General features: G+C 36.9%; 1 protein-coding gene across 6 annotated transcripts in view; it reads right to left on the reverse strand.

Moving 5' to 3' along the window:
- Positions 1 to 22,814, reverse strand: part of MYSM1 (Myb like, SWIRM and MPN domains 1) — a 41,664-nt gene extending 18,850 nt beyond the window's left edge. For 4 of the 6 annotated variants that reach the window (XM_018044734.1, XM_013962797.2, XM_005678347.3 and 1 more), the window contains exons 1-10: positions 22,700 to 22,814; positions 18,289 to 18,364; positions 16,604 to 16,674; positions 14,535 to 14,612; positions 14,421 to 14,444; positions 13,227 to 13,305; positions 10,277 to 10,375; positions 7,179 to 7,939; positions 2,716 to 2,846; positions 1,458 to 1,561 (exon numbers count right to left, since the gene is read on the reverse strand). In XM_018044734.1, the coding sequence (XP_017900223.1) occupies positions 1,458 to 1,561; positions 2,716 to 2,846; positions 7,179 to 7,939; positions 10,277 to 10,375; positions 13,227 to 13,305; positions 14,421 to 14,444; positions 14,535 to 14,612; positions 16,604 to 16,674; positions 18,289 to 18,364; positions 22,700 to 22,764 (1,488 nt within the window). In that variant the 5' untranslated portion in view covers positions 22,765 to 22,814. The remainder of the gene's footprint in view (positions 1 to 1,457; positions 1,562 to 2,715; positions 2,847 to 7,178; positions 7,940 to 10,276; positions 10,376 to 13,226; positions 13,306 to 14,420; positions 14,445 to 14,534; positions 14,613 to 16,603; positions 16,675 to 18,288; positions 18,365 to 22,699) is intronic. The other 2 variants (XM_018044728.1, XM_013962798.2) reach the window with 2 other exon arrangements.

The raw sequence follows: 23,197 nt of genomic DNA on the forward strand, positions 1-23,197 counted from the left end.
GAACCACCACAAAAATAACATCATGGTAGAAAACTAGAAACAATACATAGCCAGAGGTATAATAATGAAAACTAGAAGCAAAATAATTGTGTCTCAGACTTACGAATATGTACGACTAGCACCAACTCCAGCAACTGTACATGAAAACATTCTTTCTTTAAAACAGAAACAAAAACAAAAAAACTAGGGTAGACATGTTTTATAGCCTAAATACTCTGAGGAAAAAAACCTGCTCTTTCATCTTCTATTCTTTTCTATTTACCTTGCTGCTGCTACGTCACTTCAGTCGTATCCGACTCTGTGCGACCCCATAGACGGCAGCCCACCAGGCTCCCCCATCCCTGGGATTCTCCAGGCAAGAACACCGGAGTGGGTTGCCATTTCCTTCTCCAATGCATGAAAGTGAAAAGTGAAAGTGAAGTCGCTCAGTCGTGTCCGACCCTTAGCGACCCCATGGACTGCAGCCCACCAGGCTCCTCTCTCCATGGGATTTTCCAGGCAAGAGAGCTGGAGTGGGGTGCCATTGCCTTCTCCTCTATTTACCTTACCTATTACCAATTTCACCTGTTTTATTAGTAAAGCCCTGGAGAAGGAAATAGCAACCCACTCCAGTATTCCTCCCTGGGAAATCTCTAGCCTGGTGGGTTAGAGTCCATGGGGTCGCAGAGGAGTCAGACACGACTTACCAACTAAACAACAGCAACAATTAGTAAAAGCCAATACGACCACAGCATGACTCTGCCTTTTGGGAGACTTGCTGGATCACCTATTTTTAAAATAAGATGCATGCATTGTAAGACACTGTAAAACTCGTTGCTGTTTAGTTGCTCAGTCATGTCTGACTTTTCTGCGACCTCACAGACAGCCCGCCAGGCTTCTCTGTCCGTGGGATTTCCCAGGCAAGAATGCTGGAGTGGGCTGCCATTTGCTTCTCCAGGAGATCTTCCTGACCCAGGGATTGAATCCACAGCTCCTGCAATGGCAGGTGAATTCTTTACCACTGAGCCATGTAAGACCATGGAAGCCTGTAAAACTCATTAACCTCAAGAATTAAAAAAGACTAAAATATTTCGAACAGCTCTTCCGAAAAGCTAAATCTTATGGCAAGAATTTTAAGCAAACAAAAAGAAAATGGAAACAAAAAAAGAGCTTAAATGTATGGTTTTTAAAAGATATGTTAGATATGGATATCAAAATGAAGCAGTCTAAGACCACTTTAAGCAAAACACCATGCTTCTGTGTAAAGTCTGTGAATGATTTTTAGATTTGGGGGGTTTGTTTTTTGCCTATAAATTAACATTAAATTGAATGGAAACAGAAAAGTGAATGGCTTGGGTGAAAGAAAACACCTTCTTCTACTAGATGGTCATTTGTCAAACAGGTGAAGAGAAGCAGGCACAGCCTATTCAACAGAGCAAAGAACACCCCATCATTCAGTGAGTCGCGGGGCTGCTCACCATAGACTGCAGGCGCTGGGCAAGCTGGTATGCTTCTACCGTGTCTTTTCTGTCTCTGATTCGTACTTTGTCAACTGGTTGTGGCCTGTTATATACAGCCTGTTCTATTGGAATCCAGAAAAAAAGAAAACAGTCTATTATTTTGTAGAATTATTTGTCCAATAGGAAGACACATCTACAATTATAACCCAATTTCTAAGTTTTTCTTAAGTATCTGTGTTTCTATCTTATTCCACAATACACATCTGATGTGCTACCTGGTAGTTCTCACATGAAAGTAATACTGTTTTCATAAGGAAATCTCAATAAAATGAAACATTTATGAAATGGGTCATTTGTTTAATTTTTGATTAAATAAGTGCTAAGCCTACTTTGCTAATTTTGGTATTCTAATACAGTAAACATGATTTCACTTTTTTTTGCGTGGCTAGGGAAGCTATGGCATCTTAGCTTTCCTATAAAGCCATCCCTGGTACCTTGCTTTGGGCAAGAAAAGACACTAAAATGAAGGATAGAGCCCACGGAAGACTGTAAATTCTATCTATCTCTACATGAAATGAAATAATCTCTGGTAGGAAGTTTTCTGGTTGTCTTTTCATAGACAAAGAACACAGAATATACTCCACTGGAACCATGGGTTACAACATTCTAATTAACTTATCACTTTCCAACTATTATAACTATTATCTTTCTTCAAAATTATGTATGATTAGCACCAACTCCAGCAACTTGTACATGAAAACATTCATGTACAGCAGCGGCAGCAATTCAATAAAAGGGCAGAATACATTAAAAATATGCATGACTTTACATTTGAGAAAAACTTTCTACCACAAAAAATATTTTGGCACTTTTATTACATTTAAGTATAAAGGCTCATAAATTATTTTATTTAAATACTGCTAGACAATATGTTTAGCATTAATACAGTATTTCCAAATTAAATGGGCTTTGACTGGACTTTTCATAAAATTTACTTTTACTTGACAAAGAACTGCATCCTTAAATCATTTCTACTACTTAATATTTTTCCTTTAAAAGCATCAATTTTGACTGCAGGTTAAAAGGAAATATAGTTTATCAACAGAAATCTGTTTTAAAACAAAATCTCAATACATTTATTCTATAACATTAGAGCACCTTTCTGTATTCTCTATCAACACTAAATCTACTTGAATTCTGACCATCAAAGAAATTAATGGGTGCTGTAAGGATATAAAACGTTGAGTAAAAGATGTTGTTGGGTTTTTATTTTTACCACATCCAAAATTGATTGCTCCTATCAACTCGAGGTATGTATGAATCCGTCCAATACAATTAACATCCCCACAGTTCTTCAGGCCAGGACGTACTGAGGTCTTATTTAAGTATTTCGGTTTGCATATCTCCCTAAGAGACGGAAGTACAATTATTTTGGATAAATAAAAACATAAAAGACGACTTCTGGGGGAAACTTTTAATACTTGAAATATTTTTAAAATGTACCCCCTTCTCAATATGTAAATGTGTAGTGAATACAATGCTAATACATGATACCCAAGTGTACTTTTTTCTGAAATGAAATATTTTTCAACGATACACTCATTAACAAGTACAGTGTGACTTTTACAAGTATCATTTCTTCCCAAACATTAAACTCCATAGATCCCAGGACTTTGAAGTTAGAAGCATATTTATCTGCAGACCCAAATGCAAGCCTCAATCTTTGAATAAAAAGGGCATATTCATGAAAATGCTTAGTATTAGACATTCCAATTTTTAATACATTGCTTAGGTTCATCTACTTTAACTTTGCTGGACAGCATCTTTTAATTACAAGCTACCTTATAAATGCTTAAAAGTTATATATTACTTTTAATCTTTATGCCAGTAACATTAAGTGCTCTCAGTGGAAAACAGATACTATATTCCATGCTAAAGAATCAAGAAACACCCAAAGACTGAAAGAAAGAAGAGGTTTACAAAATAAAACAATTACTAAATACTTTGGTCACTAAAGAAGAGGTTTACAAAATAAAACAATTACTAAGTACTTTGGTCACTAAACTAAGATAGTCAACCTGAAGAGGTGACTTATTAGAAAAGACCCCAGTGCTGGGAGGGCTTCCTTGATAGCTCAGTTGGTAAAGAATCTGCCCGCAATGCATGAGACCCTGGTTCGATTCCTGGGTTGGGAAGATCCGCTGCAGAAGGGATAGGCTACCCACTCCAGTATTCTTGGGCTTCCCTTGCGGCTCAGCTGGTAAAGAATCTGCCTGCAATGCAGGAGACCTGGGTTCGATCCCTGGGTTGGGAAGATGCCCTGGAGAAGAGAAAGGCTACCCACTCCAGTATCCTGGCCTGTATACAGTCCATGGGGTCACAAAGAGTTGGATTCAACTGAGTGATTTTCACTTTCACTTTTCTCACTGATGCTGGGAAAGATGGAAGGCAGGAGAAGGGGACAAAGGACGAGATGGTTGGATGGCATGACCAACTCAATGGACATGAGTTTGAGCAAGCTCTGGGAGATGGTGAAGGACAGGGAAGCCTGGCATGCTGAAGTCCATGGGGCTGCAAAGAGTTAGACATGACTGAGTGACTGAACAACAACTAAATATACTTAATATACCATGCTAGATGGTATAACATGAAGTCTTAGTAATGGAACTTAGTAAGAGTAGCAAACAGCTACTGAGTACTTAGAACAGATGCCATACTACAGGTTATATACAACTCTACAAAGTAGATTTTATTATTCTTATTTTTGAGATAAAGCAACAAGAAGGTAAGAGAAATTAAAGCACTTTGTTAAGGAAGTGACAGGATTCAAACACAGACTTTATGAACTGAGTGTTCAGATATATTACATAACATAGGAATTCCTTAATCAATCTTTATACTACAAATATATATTTTGTGTCCTACATATCAGGCACTGTTCTCGGCACAGATACAGAGATGAATCTGAAGTTCCTGAACTTTCAGACCTTACATTCTAGTAAGTCAATAAATGAATGAATAAATACTGTATTGTCAGGTAGCAATAGCGCTAGGAAGACAGAATAAGGATAAGGGGATACAGCAGGGCAGAGAGGTACAGACTATTTTAGATAGGGTGTTCAGGGAAGACCTAAGCAGAAACCAAATTTAAAATCATAAATTCTGAAGGTCAGTGAGGGTAAAAAGTATTGATAATATGGGATGTGGGACGATATCAGAAGTTTCATTAAAAAGGTGGGATTTCAGTGTGTCTTGGGTAAGAGTACACACTCTACACAAATGAAGGCAGGACAGCTGGAATGGGCAGGGTATACCCAGCTACCAAAAACTATGCAACTATAAACTGTATTGGTCTAATTAAAGATTACACAAATCAAAAGGCTTTAAACAAAGAGCTTAGTATTAGTACAGCACTGAACAAATGGTAAGGCCTCTAGAAACATCTGTTTATGATATAATGATGATTCATTCTTTCAACCTGTCTCTGTATTCCAAGCATTGTTCTAAGCAGGAGGGACAAAACAATTAACAATCAACATGGAGCCTATATTTATCATTGGGGTGGAGAGAGGGGAGACAAAACACAAATAAAAATATGGTATTTTCAGTGGTAAGAAGTTCTATAAGATATATACAATACAGGGTAAGAGAATGAGAGGGAGGAGATATGTGAGCTATTGTAGACACAGGGTAGAGAAAGAAGGCGTCTAATCTCCCTTGAGCAGAACTGAAAGAGAAGAGGAAGTGAGATTCACCAAAATCCAGCGGGGAAAAGCATTCGAGGCAGTGTGAAAAGTCAGTCAAGGCCCAGAGTGGTAAGTGTGAAAATAATGGGTCAAGACTGCATTCTCTGCAATCACCTCCACCTAATGTGACCTGGAACAAGCTGTTCCCTCTCTCAACCTCATTTCTCTCATCTGTAAAATGAGGACAAGGCTGTCAAAGAGGACTAGAGATAAATACAATGTTGGGCATTATAAGTATTCAATGATTACTGGTTACTATTTTAATAAAATAGCCCCCGAAACAGGGAGTCAACTGCATGTGCTTTTATGGAAAAGATCTTCTAGCTACAAACAAATCTAGCAGGACTTTTTTTATCTTAAAACTTCAACTCTTCATTTTTTTTTTAACACCGCCTCCAGTCTCTAAATACTCTGTTCTATTTCTGAAGAGAATAGGTTTGAGTTCCTGCTCAAAACATTTATTTTTGCTTTCATACTGTTCGGCTACATCATCATACTGAAACAGCAATATTTAACTGGTTTCATGAATTAAAGCAATGACAATAGGAAACTATTGCCATATAATTCATGCTACCCATATAAATTACTCTGCCTGTAAATCCAAAATTCAAAGTAACAAATGAAATTTGATTAAAGTAACATTAAATTGCCTTTGATAATTTATATAGACTTTTGATTTAGTCATTATTTTGAAGTACTTCAATTTTGGCCATTCATGCTCTTATTTCCAAAAACAAAATTAGATACCAAGGGAGATTTAATTTTTCTGTTTTAAGTGTGAACTAGGCAGTGTAGAATAATGGAAAGAGTGATTTACAGAGTCGAGACTTGCATTGAAGTCCTTCTTTTGTCAACAATCGGTCTGTATAATCCAAGGCAGCTCCCTAAGCCCCTCCTGACCTCAAGCTCATTCTTTCAAAGAGAGAAAACACCACCTGCCTAGTTTACAGGATTGTTCTGAACAATCAGATAGAGAAAAGCTCTCTGTAAACTATAAAACCCTATGTAAATATCAGGAGTGGTTCCTTATAGGTATTCTTTTACTTTGATACCACCCTCACTTAGCATTTTCCCAACCTCAATCATTTGCAAAATAACTAAGAGTTAAGAGCGAGAAAAAAAAATTTGTTTTTCTTTTAGAATAGGGCTTTCTTTAGATGTCAAAATGATTAATATTATGTGAGTAAAATGAAAGTTACTGATTTAACAAGCCTGGTTTTTTCCTTTAGTAATCTTCCTAGGTCAGAACAGAAGCCCTCTGTAAAGACGGCTCTACACAATTTTATAGCTCCTGAAGCAGTAACAATCATGAATGTTTGATGATGTCTTAATTAAACTATTATGAAAAATGCAAATCACTTTCACAGCATTTAAGCTAATAAAGTGGGAAGTTTTTTGGCTTGTTCCCTATCCCTCACTAAGTAATTCAAATAAAAGGTACTGACAATTTAGAGGGTAAACTGAATATATAAAAAAAATTCTTATATTCTGATAAAGGAATTATTGACACATTATGTCACAAGTTCAAAGTCAAAAGCACTTAAGGCAGACTTTTAGAATAGTTTCTGAAATCAAGCCACATTAAATGATACTATCCTTGTCACCAAAGTTTTCTCTTTGTACTTCAAAGTACACCATAAACTAAGACAGACATTCTTCCCCTCTTCCAGTTCAGTAGTGTTTTCTATATCTTCCTAACAGTGTCCTACGAAACTGCTTTTTAAGGTAATAATTTATCCCTTTTCTTTTAGGACCACAGACTCTAATAAAATAACAGACAGATGGGTTAAGACAGCTACAGATGACAACATTTCCCCAAACTTTCAAACAGTTTCACTATGAGAAACCAAGTCTTGCCTACTGAAATGTATTAATATGTTAAAGCTCTCTGGAACACTAGGACTGTAAAATACTAAATTCTGCACAGGCACATGTACATACTTTAGAGTTTCATAAGCTTTAAAATAGCATCTAAAATACAATTTTTCCTTACCACTGATCCAAAATATAATTCCTAATTTTCAAATAGCGTTCTGGTGTTTTAGCTTGGCGCCCCTCAAAAAACTCAGGAATTGCTTGTTTTTCTTCTTCTTGAATGATATTTCTATCAACTTCTATTTCTTGTTCTGGTGGCTTAAGCTCTTCTTCCTCTTGGCTCTCCTCCTCCATTTGGCAGGAGGAATGAAAAAGCAATTCATTATCACTCAAGTCTTTCTGAGCTTCACAAGGCTCTGGAGAAGGCAACTGTCTGGCATCATCTGTTATTCCATTCCCATCATGTTTATCACAGTTCTTCATCAGCTTATCACATTTCTGATCATTTAATTCAACTAATTTTTGGTCACTGGTGTTGTAATTTTCAGTCCAAAGTCTAATTCCTGGGCTTGAAAGTGTTTCCATCTCACCTTGCTTTATAGTCAGAAGGTATTCCTTGGAAGATTTGGAAATGGGATTTTCTTGGCTGTCAAAAACCAGTGCTTTACTGGTTTCAGGTCTTTCATTATTAGACATGTCTAACAAGAGAACACTGCTAAGACCCTTTTGGGGAACTGGAGAAGTCAACTCATCAGTTTCATCTGTGATGTCTACTTCTTCATCATCGGATAACTTTTCAATTTTTACAGCGTTCAAGTTGGGATCAGCACGTCCCCTTAAACCTGATGCTGTCCATGCCTTTGTCGCTTCATCATTTTTCATCTGGAAGCCACTGCTATTCTGATTTGGTGTTTCCTTTTCTGGACCATCTAATTTTACCTTATTAAAAATCAAGATAAAATATCCATAATATTAAGATGTTTAAAATGTAATCACTGGCACACACAAAAAAATAAGATACAAAGTTATTAAAGTGAGTACATGTTAAAGGTGTATCTTTACTGTGCTTTTTCTAAAGGGGTTACAACTACATTTTAAGTGTAAAAGATCATCACTTCAAATTTCCATAAATATATTTGACTCATTCATGGTCAACTGGTGACTTTTATTAATCAAATAATTATGACCTACTATTAATACTTAGTTTTCAGTATGAAGCTTAAAATGGGAATCTGGCTCAGATCAACCATAGAAAATTAACCAAAAACCTTCATACAAGGTATTTTTAAGATATTGTGAAGGCTTATTTCTCAGAATATCTGATACCTCAGCAGATCATTTTTATAATGCTAAAAACTCCTTTTAGTTAAAGGAGTCTATCTCACATGTATTTACTGAGTAATTTAAAATCATCTTTCATTTAAATACAAAGACAATAGAAACAAACTGGCTTATGCAAGTTCATTTAATGTAGCTCTAATATTATAGAGCTTATAATTTAAGACATGAAACTATCATACCTGGTGTTATAAACATAAATATGTTGTAATGCAATAAGAAAAAGAAAATGAATGCTAACGAGTATATGTAATTTGAAATAAAATCTGTTATATATAATTTTGAAAAATCTTGCAAATAACTAACATACCCAAGACATAACAGCTCCTAAAAAGAGATTATGTATAGATCCTTTATCACAACCGACTCCGAGGATACTGTATTGTAGTTAACTGGCTTACTATGTAAAGGAAAAGGAAAGGCTAGCAGGAGGGAAAATGAAATTTGGACATTTAGCCTGAAATAGCCTTTAACAACTTACTTATTTGAAGTTTCTCATTTTTAGCTTAAAACTGCTGACAAAATTTTGCATTGTATTAATTATATATTAATTTTATAAATATTAAAATGTACCCTTTCATCTCAAGCCTCTGAGTAAAACTGACACTGCAAGAAGTCCCGCACATACCAGCCAGAGAAGCATGGGTAAGAACAACTAAATTAGGCTTATTCTGGCTCCCAATACCTTGACCTTAGTAGGCTGTCTGGAAAATGCTTTTGCTGATTAAGAGGGAGCAGACTGACTGATTTACAATGAATTCATTCCATTACTTACCTCCTATGACCAAATGACACTAAATTAGGTAAGTCTTGTATACGGGGTAAAACCCAATACAGCTGACCCTTGAACAACAGCGGGTCAGGAGCACCATAGTTGAAAATCTGCATATAACTTAAAGTTGGCCTCCCCTTTATGCAGCCCCTTAGCATCCGCAGTTCCACACCTGCAGTTCCACCTCAGGGGATGGTGCAGTGCTGTATTACTGACTACTGAAAAAAAATCCACATATAAGTGGATCAGCTCAGTTCAGCCTGTTTTGTTCAAGGGTCAACCCAATTTACATGAAAAGAAAGCACCAAATTTCATTTAAGACACTTTCAAATTCTATATAATTATGCTTCTAGTACTCAAGCAGAACATATTAGAAAAATTCTAAATATCAGAACTACATGGTTGAATACAGCACAAATTACTTTCGAGACTAAGGAACTAGACCGTAACTGTACATTTTTGAACACTGCAATTTATTAGAGTTTTCAGACAGTTCTTTATAATAATTGTACAAGTTTCATTGCTATTAAAAAGATTTTAGAATCATGTTAGCATTTTTGGCCCCTAAGCTCTAATAATTCTTAAAAGTTTAATGCAAATATTTAAAAAGGAAAAAGATTTTCCAGGAAGCAATGACCTCTAAGGTTTTCTCTTTGGAATACTATTTGCTTTATAGGATGTTTTTGAGCAACTAATAATTTGCCCTATTTAACTGCACGAAATTAAGTGGAGTAACATAATAATACTAATTTAACAGCAATACTCAATACATTGAAGATATGCTTTGAGATTTTTGAAGACAAACATTTATAGGGTACTTTATGGGTATAAAATATTTTCACTATAAACACTCTGAACATTAAGACTTTAATGCCAGGTGGCACCAGTGGAAAAGAACTCGCCTGCCAATGCAGGAGATGTAAGAGACATGGGTTCAACCCCTGGGATGGGAAGATCTTCTGGAGGAACCCACTCCAGTATTCTTGCCTGGAGAATCCCCACAGACAGAGGAGCCTGGCAGACTACAGTTTATAGGGTCACAAAGAGTTAGACATGACTGAAGCGACTTAGCATGTATGCAAGCATGCTTGAATTAAAGAACTACTTACGCTTATTAATTTTATTTATTTTAAATATGATCACTAGGATATTTATATCCTGCTTACCTTATTTTTAAAGTACTGTCTCGCATAACTCTTCACTTGTAAAACAGTGCGACTTTCAATTAGCTTTGCAATTTTGGTCCACCTTCGGCCAAATTTAGCCTATGTTATCAAAATGGAAAAGAAATTGTTTTTGATTAGCTTAATTAACATTCCAAATTACTGCCAAATTAAAAAAAAAGAAAAATGATCTATTTTTGTTTTCTAAAACACACAAGTCTCATATATAGTTAAGACTCTTAAAATCAAAGCCCACAATCTCCTCTTTGAATCTTGACTTCTGAAAGCAGACCAAGATGATTTACAAATTTCTTTCTATAGCTACCTAAATGAAGATCCATCACTTCTATGTACTCCTACAGTATATATTAGTATTATACATTATGATGTTCCAAAATTAAGGATAACTCAACAAAAAAGTGCATTGAAAGGGAGGTGGGTTGTATGTTCTATTTTCCAATTATAGAATCAATTGACTATGTTCCAACACTAATTTCAAAAAAATTTTCTTAGTCAGATTCCATATTAAAACATACATTACAAAAACTTTTACACTGTTCAGATATCACAGTAAACTGAATTAAAAGATTGAATCACAAATAAAGTGACCTCCAACCAACACCTCCCTACATCCCTTCATTGTCAAAGGCTGTGTACCTACTAACATCGAGGCTGTGAAGGGAAAAACTGAGAACTTGAGGGAGCTCTGGTGTGTGTTTTCAAGTACAGACATGAATGCAGTATGATTTTAAAGCTAGACAGTATTTTTAATTATCAAGTCTATCATTTGATACATAAATCTCCTTTACATTATCTCTAACACAAGATACTCTCCATTTCCCAAAGAAGCTCAACAATCCTTTTTTAGATTTCCTAAAACTATTTAAAGGGAAAAAAAAAAAATACAACAACTCAGAGAAGCTGATCTCAGGGCCAGATTTACATGCCAGAGAGTCATGACTAATGGCAATAAATTATCCTGACCTAAATGATAAATTTTAACTTACATACTTATTTTTGGTATTCAATAGAAAATCTGACATATGGACAATTTCTTAAAACTGAAGGTACTTCTGAGAAAATCAGTAAGTATAAATTAATAACTTATAATAGTTCTTAACTAATACCTGAGATCAACTTTCTGAAGATTTAATTATCTGTAGTATGTGCTAAGGGCTTCCCAAGGTGGTACAGTGGTAAACAATCTGCTTGCCAATGCAGGAGGTACAAGAGAAGCGGATTTGATCCCTGGGTCAGGAAGATCTCCTGGAGTAGGAAATGGCAACCTGCTCCTGGACTGTTGCCTGAAAAATGCCATGGACAGAGAAGCCTGGCTGGCTACAGTCCATAGGGTCGCAAAGAGTCAGACACAGCCGACTGACTGAGGACACACATTGTGTAATGAAGGCAAATATGTAATTTGGTAGCATGGAGCACTCTTTTGGAAATAGGAAAGACTGGATAAAGTGTGACTAGTTAGGATTCTAGGGGCTTGGGCTCTATGAAAATTGGAGAGGGGACACTAGCAAGAGAAGCAAAGAAAACATTCACCAATTTAAAAATAGAGCAAAGGGACAAGAAGGAAAAAATCTTCTTTCATCATTCAGTACCACATAATTTCCTACTCTCAAGCCTGAGAGAATTCAGATTATAAGCAAATGATACTAATGAGTTACACAGGCTGAGAATACAACCAATGGTTCCATGTATTTTTGCGGGAAAATATTTTAGGTTTAAAATATCTCTTTATATATACACAGATAGACATAGATATCTACATATGTACCTAAATAAAGACACTTGCTTTTATAGGGACAAATTATCTCTGGAAGGATTCACAAGAACAGGTGACAGGCAAAGAAAACTAAAGGTTGAGACAGAAGTCAGAAGGAGACTTAACACTCTACAACTTAAGGTGCCATTTGAGTTCTGAACCATGGAGCTAAGCCTCTATAACTACCACCAATGTCAACAAGAACAACCCCCAAATTCACAATCCATTTGTGTGTATATTCTGATCTTTGGTAATGGACAAAACACTAAAGTTGTCAGCAATCTTAAATATACGACTGGTTAATTAGATTATATAAATGACAATCACACGACAGACTAAAATATCAGTATAAAAAGCATCAAAAGTATAGGAGAAAAATCTCAGGAGGAGATATAACCCTCAAAATAGTTTCTGTAGTTATGTTAACTATGTTTCAATTCGCATTCATGAATCCTACATAATATTACATATTCTACACATATAAATATATATAATTTCAAAATTAATTGAGTAATATGTACCTTAAAGAAAAAAATATAATCTATTATAGACAGTTAAAAAAATTCCTGCATATTTTGTTAAGTTTCATTATATTAAGGCACTTTCTCATAATTAGAAACTTGTGTACATTTTTTTTTCCATTATGCAACTGTGAATATTTAAATAGATCTCAGTGAAACATTGATGCAAAAGGAATGTTTCTGGTCTTTAACTATATCCATTAAAATATTTAGATTGTGTGCACAAATGCCAAAATCGGAATTGAAAAAAACTGAGCTGATCACCCAGACTGTTCCAAATACAAGTTTTTCCCCAAGAGAAAAGATCAGGTAATTATAAATAAGTTTGCCTTTCAGTACAGGTGGTTGGTAAAACGTATATAGTACAATTTCTTGGGTTTTATTAGTACCAAAAAAGGGGTGAAAAACTACCTAAAATATTGAGTCAAATCTATCAATATTTTAATATTTTAGTAACTTAAGTATGAGTTAAAAGGAATTCTCTCCTACTACACTACAAACATAATCATTCTAACTACATCATTTAACTACAGAAAAACTATAAATGTGATTACTGTAATTAAAATGAAATTTTCAGTCTCTATAAATTAACCTTATAATTCTATCAATATTTGCTTCTAGAATTATTTCACTATAAATTAAAAATTGCTCTATTTACCAGCCCTTGTTCAAACAGCTCTTTTTCTTCTATCGTCCACTTTACTGAGTAACTGGCTGGTTTTGTAGGAGAGTGTACCCTGAGGGGAAAAAGAGGAATTGCAAAAAAATTTCTGAAATGGAACATTCCATATTTATGCAGCTAAAGGTTATAGATAGCCATGGGCTAAACTTAATACTTTTTGAGTCTAAGAATTAAAAAGAAGAGAAGAAAAAGCAGGCTGCAGCCTCTACCTGGGGGACCAGATTTACCCTGTCTTATATATTTCTCTAGCTCAGGACAGGAGCCCCCAAAGACATAATCCTTGGGTCTGAGTGAAGATAACACTAAAAGACATCAAAGGAAATAACAAATAGGCTTCCTTAGATTGGACACAAAGCAGCAAATGTTAATACATCTCCAAAACCTGAGAGGCTTGTCGGAGATAAAACGGGCTCCAGAAATACCATCTGATTCTTCTATGTAAATCTACGTAAATATCAAGCCGGAAAAGAGGTGAAAGTACTATGACACTATAATTATTGCTTTTGAAATGCAGGACATTAAGAAATTAAAAATAAAACTGAGATGAAGCCAACTAATTTAATTGATGTGAACCATTAATCTTTTCTTTAACTTCATTTTTTAGTTGTTGTTGCTTGTTCAGCAAAATGCAAAAGCCAAAGTCTGTTCAGTGCTCAAACTCTTGGTAATTACAAGTCTACCCTCTAAGGGATTATCAACATGCAAGCTTAGAAACACTGAATAATATCAAACCTTCTTCAATTATAGGGAAAGGATGTTTATAAAACAGTTAATACTTAACTTCTCTGGATAATTTTTAAAAACTACAAATTCAAATTAAAGTTTTATTTGAAACAAATGAAAATTAACTGACAGGGCAACAGAAATCAAGTCAATTCATAATATACTAGAGGGCAGCTTAAAAAATTTTCCCCACAAATCCCTAGAAAACCACCTTTTCCATAGTTTAATAAAATTGCCTATGTAGGGCCATAAAGGTTCTGACAAATAAATAATACAATAAAATTATCTTGTAACATTCCAACATTTGTACAAGAAGTTTTTGATTTTATAATTGTGTAAACCCAAGGTCAAGAGGATTTTTCCACAGGCCAACTATAACTTGCTTAATTTTCCCCTAATTTTTAACTAATCAAAAAGATTTTAAAGTATAAAATGTTAAGTACATACATGATTTTTGCTGTTTTCTGCAGACTGCACCACATGAAAAAAGAAAATAAGGAAGCCTGTGAAGTTTTTAAAAATACAATTCAGACTTTTAAAAGCATTATAAATTGATTTTACCTCTTCAAGTATTTTTTATCATCTTCCTTTTGATCAAGCCAGAATTTTCCTGGAAGTGACTTATTGGATAAGTAATACCTGTGTAATTATTAAAGAAACTTTTAAAATAATAAAGTCCTATAAATTATTATGCAATTTGTATAAAGCAGGCACTCACATATCCTGAAAATCACACTTAAATTCAAGTGAAACCAATTCTTCTCAAAAAATTTTCCAGGTGTGTAATAATTATAACAAAAATGTTTGTTATCTTATAGGGTTTTTATCTGGATTAAATATTACATGTGAAGTCACACATACACAGTATCTGCACAAAATGTGTACTACCTAAATGCTAGTTTCTCTTTTCTCCCTATTAGAAGTGGCTAAGAAAAGAGATATCCTCAATGTTTTATTTAAATCTTTTTTCCTAACACATATGGAGAATTAACAGATGCTGACTGGTCGTCCAGGATAATTCAGGAGTATCTGCTTTCACATTTCTGAAGGTAACAGAGAAGAGTTTAGGGTTGTTCTCTACCCTAACAAATATAACGAACGCTTGGGTCAAATCTACCTCTCAGATTGATTAAACCTAACCTATACTGTTATATTTTTAGATTCTTCACTTAGCAAATACTGACCGTGTGTCATGTGCACGAGGCATCATGGCAGATATCAGGTGCTGAAGACAAGGACAGAAGAAAGCACTATCCTTGTTCATCCAAGAGCTCACACAGCTTTTACTATCATTATTTTGTTCCCAAGTCTGGAAGTGAACCACTGACTACCTAAATATTCATTAATCTAGAATGACACTGTTCAACACATTGGCTAATAGCCCCATGTGTAGCTACTGAATACCTGAAATGTGGTTAGCACAAACTGAGATGTACTGTTAAGTATATAAAATGCACACTGGGTTTCAAAGAGTATAAAACAAAGAATGTAAAACATCTCAATGTTTACATATTAAATGTTGAAATATATTTTAAATATACTGGGTCAAATAAAATGTTATTATAATTGATTTCCCCTGTTTTAAACATGGCTATTAGAAAACTATAAAGGACATATGTGACTTGCACTATTTTTCTACTGAAAAGCGATGATCCAGGCTATAGCTGTAATGTTTGGGGAGAGCTGGAGAGTAAGAAAGCCTAAAAGGGGTTTACCTATGAGAATTAAAGGTACACAGACACCCTGCAAACAACACAGCAATAACTGGGAGTAAAAGGAACAGAAACTCTGGCTTAAAAAGGAGATAAAAATCCATGAAACACAGAAGAGCTGAAAACAAACCACTCACTACTTTAATTAGAGTTATATTAATAATCTTTATAAATCAGAAAATCAGAAAACTTTTTATTCAATCCTTTTATTTTACATGTAAAAAAATATATGAGTTCCCCAAAATTTAAGTTGCAAATATCACAAACAGATGAAAGAAACAGGGCAAGAAGCCAGTGGCTGAACTGTGAATAAGGACTTACAACTTCTGGGAGAAAAAAATCTTCATTCTATAGTTTTGTGTTTTTTACTTAGATTGCTCCCAGTAACACCTATAAATTGGTAGAATAAGAAGTGAGAACTTTTACATATTCTAATTCTGTGTCTTTGGACGAATTAATATCTCATACAACTGAAAATGGGAGGTCTGGACTAGAAAATCTGGACTTAAACTAAGGATTCTAGCTGATTTAAAACACTCTATAGGAAATTCCCTGCTGGTCCACGGTTAGGACTTCACACTTTCCCTAAAGAGGGAATGGGTTCAATCCCTGGTCTGGGAACTAAGATCCCACATGCCATGTGGCATGGCAAAAAGATAAAAAATAAAAACAAAACAACAACCACCAAAAAATTTCTATAATTTCTGTTCAATATTAAGGTAATTGAAAGAGTTGGCTGACAACAGAAACTCAAAAGTATTGGGTTAGATCTCAGACTTAGTGGTAAAACAGAATAGGTAGGTAACATTATACCCTAGCATTATATCTAGCAACTAACAGTGGTCTCTTTTGTAAGTTTTGCATTAATAGATTTTTAACCCTGAAATCTTTACTTTCCTCATAGTCAATAAAGGATACTCTTCTTCCAACAACATTTTCTCAATGACAGCTCTGTTCTCTTCACTGATGGTGCTATCCAGAGTCCAAGGCTATTAAAAAAAAAGGAAGAATAATTTTTTTTATTTACTGCTTTTTGAAACCAACTACTATTTTGTTAAATGAAAATACACAATAATATGATTACAAATAATAAAGCTACCATTTACCGAGAACACAGACATATCTTTGGACTCCTATGATAATGCTGAGACAGGCATCACTACTTCACAGATGCATTCATAGAAGCAGTAACTAACGTTTTAAGTGGGAAAGAAGAGACTTGAGCCTTAGATTCCTAGGCTCTGGCTCCTACTCATGATAAAGTAATAATGGTTATCCTGCATGAGGAACAATTAAGATACTACTAAGATTTTGCTAGATACCTCACCTATTAATATTTCCAAAACTCACCACAATTCCTTTTTTCCCCTTAAGCCACAATCTCTCCATACTTCTTTTTAACTCTCAAAATGTAAACATTTTCAGCCAAGTCTCTTTTCCAAGCTCTATTTAGACGGTTATAACTAACTACCCACTCAAAATTTCCACTTGGATACCTAACAGGCTTCTTAAAACTTCACATGTTCAAAACAAAATTTACCAAAGCATAACCTTCACCAGCTTTTCTCCTGCCTTCCCAATTTTGTAAGCAGCATTACTAGTCACCAAGCTATTCCAGCCTGAAACCCAGGAATCATCCTGGATTCTTTCCTTTTCCTTCAATCCCCAAACCCAATGTAACAAGCATTTCTACCACCCAAACATAATTCAAATCTGTCAACTTCTGCCACAACCTGAGGCCAAGCCATCACCAAATCTTGCTTAGGTCCCTAGAAATGTTTCCTAACTAGTCTTTTTCATTTTCTTCCTGCCTCCTGCTAGTGTGACAGGGCCATCATTTGCCTCCCCAACCTGTCACCTCTCCCCTTTCCTACTATATTCTAGATACTGGATTTCAACAACAGCCTTCGTGCTGCTGTTCTTTCTGCATATAGTTTTCCTCTACTCTTCACATCCCTACTTCTACTTTCAACTTAAATGTCACCTTCTCAGTTTCCCTCACCATGTCCGTCTTGATTACGGTTGTATTCCCCAAAACCTGGCCTGGTGTCTGGCACATACTAAGTATTCAATAGTTGTTGCTCAGTTGCTAAGTTGTGTGTGACTCTTTTGTGAACCCATGGACTGTAGCCTGCCAGGCTCCTCCGTCCATGGGCTTCCCCAAGCAAGAATACTGGAGTGGGTCACCATTTCCTCCTCCAGGGTATCTTCCTACCCAGGGATCGAACCTGCATCTCCCACAATGGCAGGGGGTTCTTTACTGAGTCACCAGGGAAGCCCAAGGACTCGATAAATAACTGTTAAATGAAAAAATGAACCATGCAACAATCCCCATAGTTTAGATGAAGAAACTGCGGTTCATAAATCTGATAAGTGGTAGAGCACCAATTTGTGCCTAAATCTAGCTGGCTCCAAAGTTGTTTCCCAGAAGGCCATTTTTTCAGTCAAAAGAAAAAAGAATAAATTCCTTCTATTTTTAATTTAAGAAAAAGGTTTCACTATCTTACCTCGTGACCATTGAGAACTAGCACCAAGTTAAAAAAAAAAGAGATACTCTGCGCACTAATAGCTTAATATACCTGCTATTTCCACAAAATACTTACAGTAAGACCATTCTCAGTTCTCCATGATGAATCAAGATAATGATCTTGTAAAACTGATGCTGTATTTTCATCACTTCTGTAATAATTGAGAAAATAGGTATGAAAGTGAAATTATACCATTTAATGAATATAATTTACACAGCACAGTGACTGACAGGTTTCGTATGTTAAACAAATATTTAGTTCCTTTCTCCATCCTATTTCAACTGCCAAATATCAAGTTTGTTTACTTCTCTGTTTCCCAAGAATAAACAACTCCATGAGGAAAAAACTACCTCCAAACAACGACCACACACAGCATATTCTGTGGCTATGAACCAACATTTCAGATTTCTTTTGATGAATATGCACATCTATACAGGAATTCAACTTTATGACTCTCCTGGTTATATCTAAAGCATAAAAGCCACCCATTAACAGTACCACTCTCAAAATGGAAGAGAAAGCAAGACGAAATAGAAGAAACAAAAGAAAATACTTGAAGGAGGACAGTACAGTGAAGAGATCTAAGAAATCTGTTGTTTTAACTCACATAACAAAAATTAACTTGAGTTATCTGGGGGCTTTTCTATGTCCATGAGGGATTCAACTTTGTTAATTCTCAGCCTTTTAACTAATTAGAACTCTCTGAAGTCACACTTAAGAGAGTCATAGTTACTTCCACCGTTTAGATGGGGAAACAATGGAAACAGAGACTAATTTCAGGGGGCTCTAAAATCACTGCAGATTGTGACTGCAGCCATGAAATTAAAAGATCTTGCTCCTTGGAAGAAAAGCTATGACCAACCTAGACAGCATATTAAAAAGCAGAGACATTACTTTGCCAACAAAGGTTTGTCTAGTCAAAGCTATGGTTTTTCCAGTAGTCATGTATGGATGTGAGATTGGACTATAAAGAAAGCAGAGCACCAAAGAATTGATGCTTTTTAACTGCGATACTGGAAAAAACTCTTCAGAGTCCCTTGGACTGCAAGGAGATCCAACCAGTCCATCCTAAAGAAATCAGTCCTGAATATTCATTGGAAGGACAGATGCTGAAGCTGAAGCTCAAGCTCCAATACTTTGGCCACCTGATGCAAAGAGCTGACTCATTGGAAAAGACCCTGATGCTGGGAAAGATTGAAGGCAGGAGAAGGGAATGACAGAGGATGAGATGGTTGGATGGCATCACTGACTCGATGGACATGAGTTTGAGTAAGCTCTGGGAGTTGGTGACAGGGAATCCTGGCATGCTACAGTCCATGGGGTCACAAAGAGTCAGACTCGACTGAGCAACTGAACTGAACTGAAAGTCACATTGTTCACTTCATATGAATAGTTAAGTTTGAGGAGGCCCAATCTGCGATATAATTAAATTTAAAATTTGCTTCTATATGTTTTGAAGTAATAAAAGTTTCCTAGTTAGTGACTTTTCCCAGTCTATACTTAGAAACTGCTATACCTCTTAGAAACTGCTATAATATAAAGTTTATTGTCTGTCTCATCCAATAACAATGTGAGTTCCATAAAAGCAAGGACTTAGTTTGGATGAGTACTATAAACCCAGAGCTAGGCATATAAATGCTAATCAATATTTGTTGAATGACTAAATGAACAGGTAGGTGGGGTATGGATCACACAGGTCTCTAGGGAGTTGGGAGTACCATCATCAGATCTGGATGTAAGAAAAGACTACTCTAACTTCAGAAAAGACTAGAAGAGGGTCAAAGAGACAAGAAGCAGTTAAGAGGGAATGATTACATAGATAGTAGAGAGAAGTGACAGTAACTTAGACCTAAAGCACAAGCAATGTGAACAGGAAGAAGTGAACACATCTGAGAGGATACTCAGAATCTACAGACTCTCTAATAGGAGAGAGGTAAGGAAAAAGGTTAAAATCTAGGTCTCTTCCCTGCATGAGTGGGTGGATGGTGCCATTTATTGAACTAGGGAACTTGAAGAGGCAGGTTGGGTAAGGAAAGTTTCTATAAAGTGAGATTGAGGAGCTTGTGGCTCACCCAAGGGCAAACAGATTCAGGAAAATGGATAAATGGATCTGAAGATCATGAGAGAGATTTGAGTTGGTGACAGATTTGGGCAATATCAGCCTGTTATTAGATGGAATTTAAGATTAAATGTCATTTGTGTGGGTCCAAATTGGTGGAACATTGGGAAAATTTCATATGGTCCAACTTAACAGAAATTTAAGCCTTGAGAGATCGACTGTATGGTTAGTAAGAAGTCTTATGACAAAAATTCCTTGGAAATACTATGATTTAAAGAACAAGTAGAAGAAACGGAGGATAAGAAAGAATGGTACAAGGGAAACAAAACATTTCAATGCATCTTCTAACCTTGGTAACCAGCACTTAGCAAGGACTTAAAAGTGTGTTTTCAATTAACCCTCAAGATGTCATGATCAGCTATAACTGAACAATTCAGAGGGGCATCTAAGTGTTTACTCACACCAAATTCCACATGATTAGAGTACCAACACTAGGGAACAACTGTCACTAGACTGTAATGTTCATGATGCTCTACAGAATTGTGTGAGACAATGACGATGACCATCAGGAACCAACAACCAGTTACTGGTTTCATGAGACTAATGTGACTGTAAGTGCCATCAGCAGACTTTGGGCTCAAACAGAACAGTAAGAAAAGGAAAGAAGAAAGAAAAAGAGAAATAAAACACAATCATAAAAATAAAGAAAAACCCATGGAAAAAGGGGAAGGGTCAGTGCTCTCAGATAATCTTTAGTGTTTCCAAGGGCAGCTCATCTGCCTCGAACTTCAGATACGAATCCCTCACACCTATTTCATACACTTATTGTGGAAAGTAAATCAAACCATGCATGCAAAAGCACTCGGTCAAGATTAACTTGATCTACACAAATGTGAAAGACTGTTATCAAAGGCTTTCTGTTCATTTGTATAGACTTGTACTGTTTTGTCTAAACAGTTGAAGGAGACTTAGTTACTTCTCATTTTTATAGTGTTTTAAGTTCAGGAAAACTTTAAACGGCTCTGTTTCAGTCCCTCATGGACAGGGTTGGTACTCTTCTTCACAATTTACAAAGGTGCTATTATTAGGCTGGATCGTGTGAAATTGCTATTTTATAGGTCAAAAATGGTCTAAGCCTCACAATTTTACCTGGCTCAATGTAGAGACTTCTAATGAACTTGTTCATAGTTATAAGCAACACAGCTGGCTGAGTTGAGAACTGAGGTCTTCTGATCCTGACCAGTCTAAGCCTCTTCTATTACTAAAAGAGAATTCTGAAAGCACATCTTTAAAACCGCATGTATCAATTTCTTTCTCTGCAAGCAAGGAGTCAAACAGCTAGATATCTCAAGCTGGAGGCTGCTTTTTAAAAGTCACACTGGCCTGCTCTGCAGGAACTGGTACTAAATGGTGACCTCTCACTGGGTCCTCAAAATACTATCCGTGGTGGGAAGGTAAAGAACACAACACTTACATAGCACCTCTCTTATACTAGAGCACATCCCCAAATCATTTCATTTGATCTTCACAATAACCGTATGAAGTACATAACATGACAGTCAGCTTACACATGAGTCCTCTGAGGCCCAAAGTCACACTGCTAGTAACTGCTGCTGCTGCTAAGTCACTTCAGTCGTGTCCGACTCTGTGTGACCCCATAGACGGCAGTCCACCAGGCTCCCCCGTCCCTGGGATTCTCCAGGCAAGAACACTGGAGTGGGTTGCCATTTCCTTCTCCAATGTATGAACGTGAAAAGGGAAAGGGAAGTCGCTCATTTGTGTCCGACTCTTCGCGACCCCATGGACTGCAGCCTACCAGGCTCCTCGGTCCATGGGATTTTCCAGGCAAGAGTACTGGAGTGGGGTGCCATCTAGCTGGGTCAATAAACAGCTGTCGAACTCTTAAGTCCCACCCCTTTCTTTTAGATCACGCTGCATGTCGGGAAGTTTTTCATAACTACCCCTACGTGGAAGAGGAAACCAGAGGCTAGTAGGGATAAAACGACACGCCCAAGGTCACACGGCCTGCACGCGAGGGAACAAGAATTCCTAAGTTGGGTTCTGTCCAGGGACCGCCCCTGTTCTAATTATTTTTTGGGCGGTGGCAAGGAGGCGGGTTCTGGAGCGGCAGTAAGGGAAGAAGCAATCTAATTGCTTAAGAGTATGCAATGTGCTAGGCGCGGTCAGCGCCCTCACAGGATCCCGGTAAATGGGCTGTCCCACGCTAGTCTACGGTAGCCGCCCTCTGGGCTCAGGAGGAGCCAACAGACGGGATGGGCGAGGCGCGCCTCTCAGGCCGGCAGGAGACCCTGGCCCAGGGGATGGTTTTCCACTCCCCCGGCCCTTGCCGGAACCGCGGCCTTTAGAGGGTACCTCCTCACGGCCGTGCCCCTCCTCGTCTCTGCAAGCCCAGTCTCAACTGCTCACCCAGACTGTGCCGCCGCTGGCACTAGGTCCCCTTCGATATCCACATCTGCCTCTTCAGCCGCCATGATGGGACCTGACCCCAGCCGTCCTCCCGAGAGATCCCGCGAGAAGTGGAGGGCCTGAAGGCGGGGCCATGTACGTCATGGGGCGGAGTCGACGGCTCGGCCAGTTCTTTCCAGGCTGGGGAAGCGGGGTTTCAGAGAAAAGATGCTAAGGAGTTCTGGGGTTCTGGGGTTTTGTTGAGGAGCAGCTCAGTGCTAAAGAATCCGGTTGCGATAGGCCAGTTCGATCCCCACATTGGATCCTCTGGAGTAGGAAATGGCAACCCACTTCTGTATTCTTGCTGAGAAATCCCGAAATAGGCACATCCTAAAGACTAAGCTTCAACAAAAGCCTTGGCAAGCAGCGCAGGCTTGGGTTTTGAAGAGACTGTGCTCTTGCATAAATTCTTTGGCGCCTCACTTCTCTGATTTGTAAAATGGGGATAATAATAATAAT

Source organism: Capra hircus, chromosome 3, assembly GCF_001704415.2.
Source record: "Capra hircus breed San Clemente chromosome 3, ASM170441v1, whole genome shotgun sequence".
NCBI lineage: Eukaryota > Metazoa > Chordata > Mammalia > Artiodactyla > Bovidae > Capra > Capra hircus.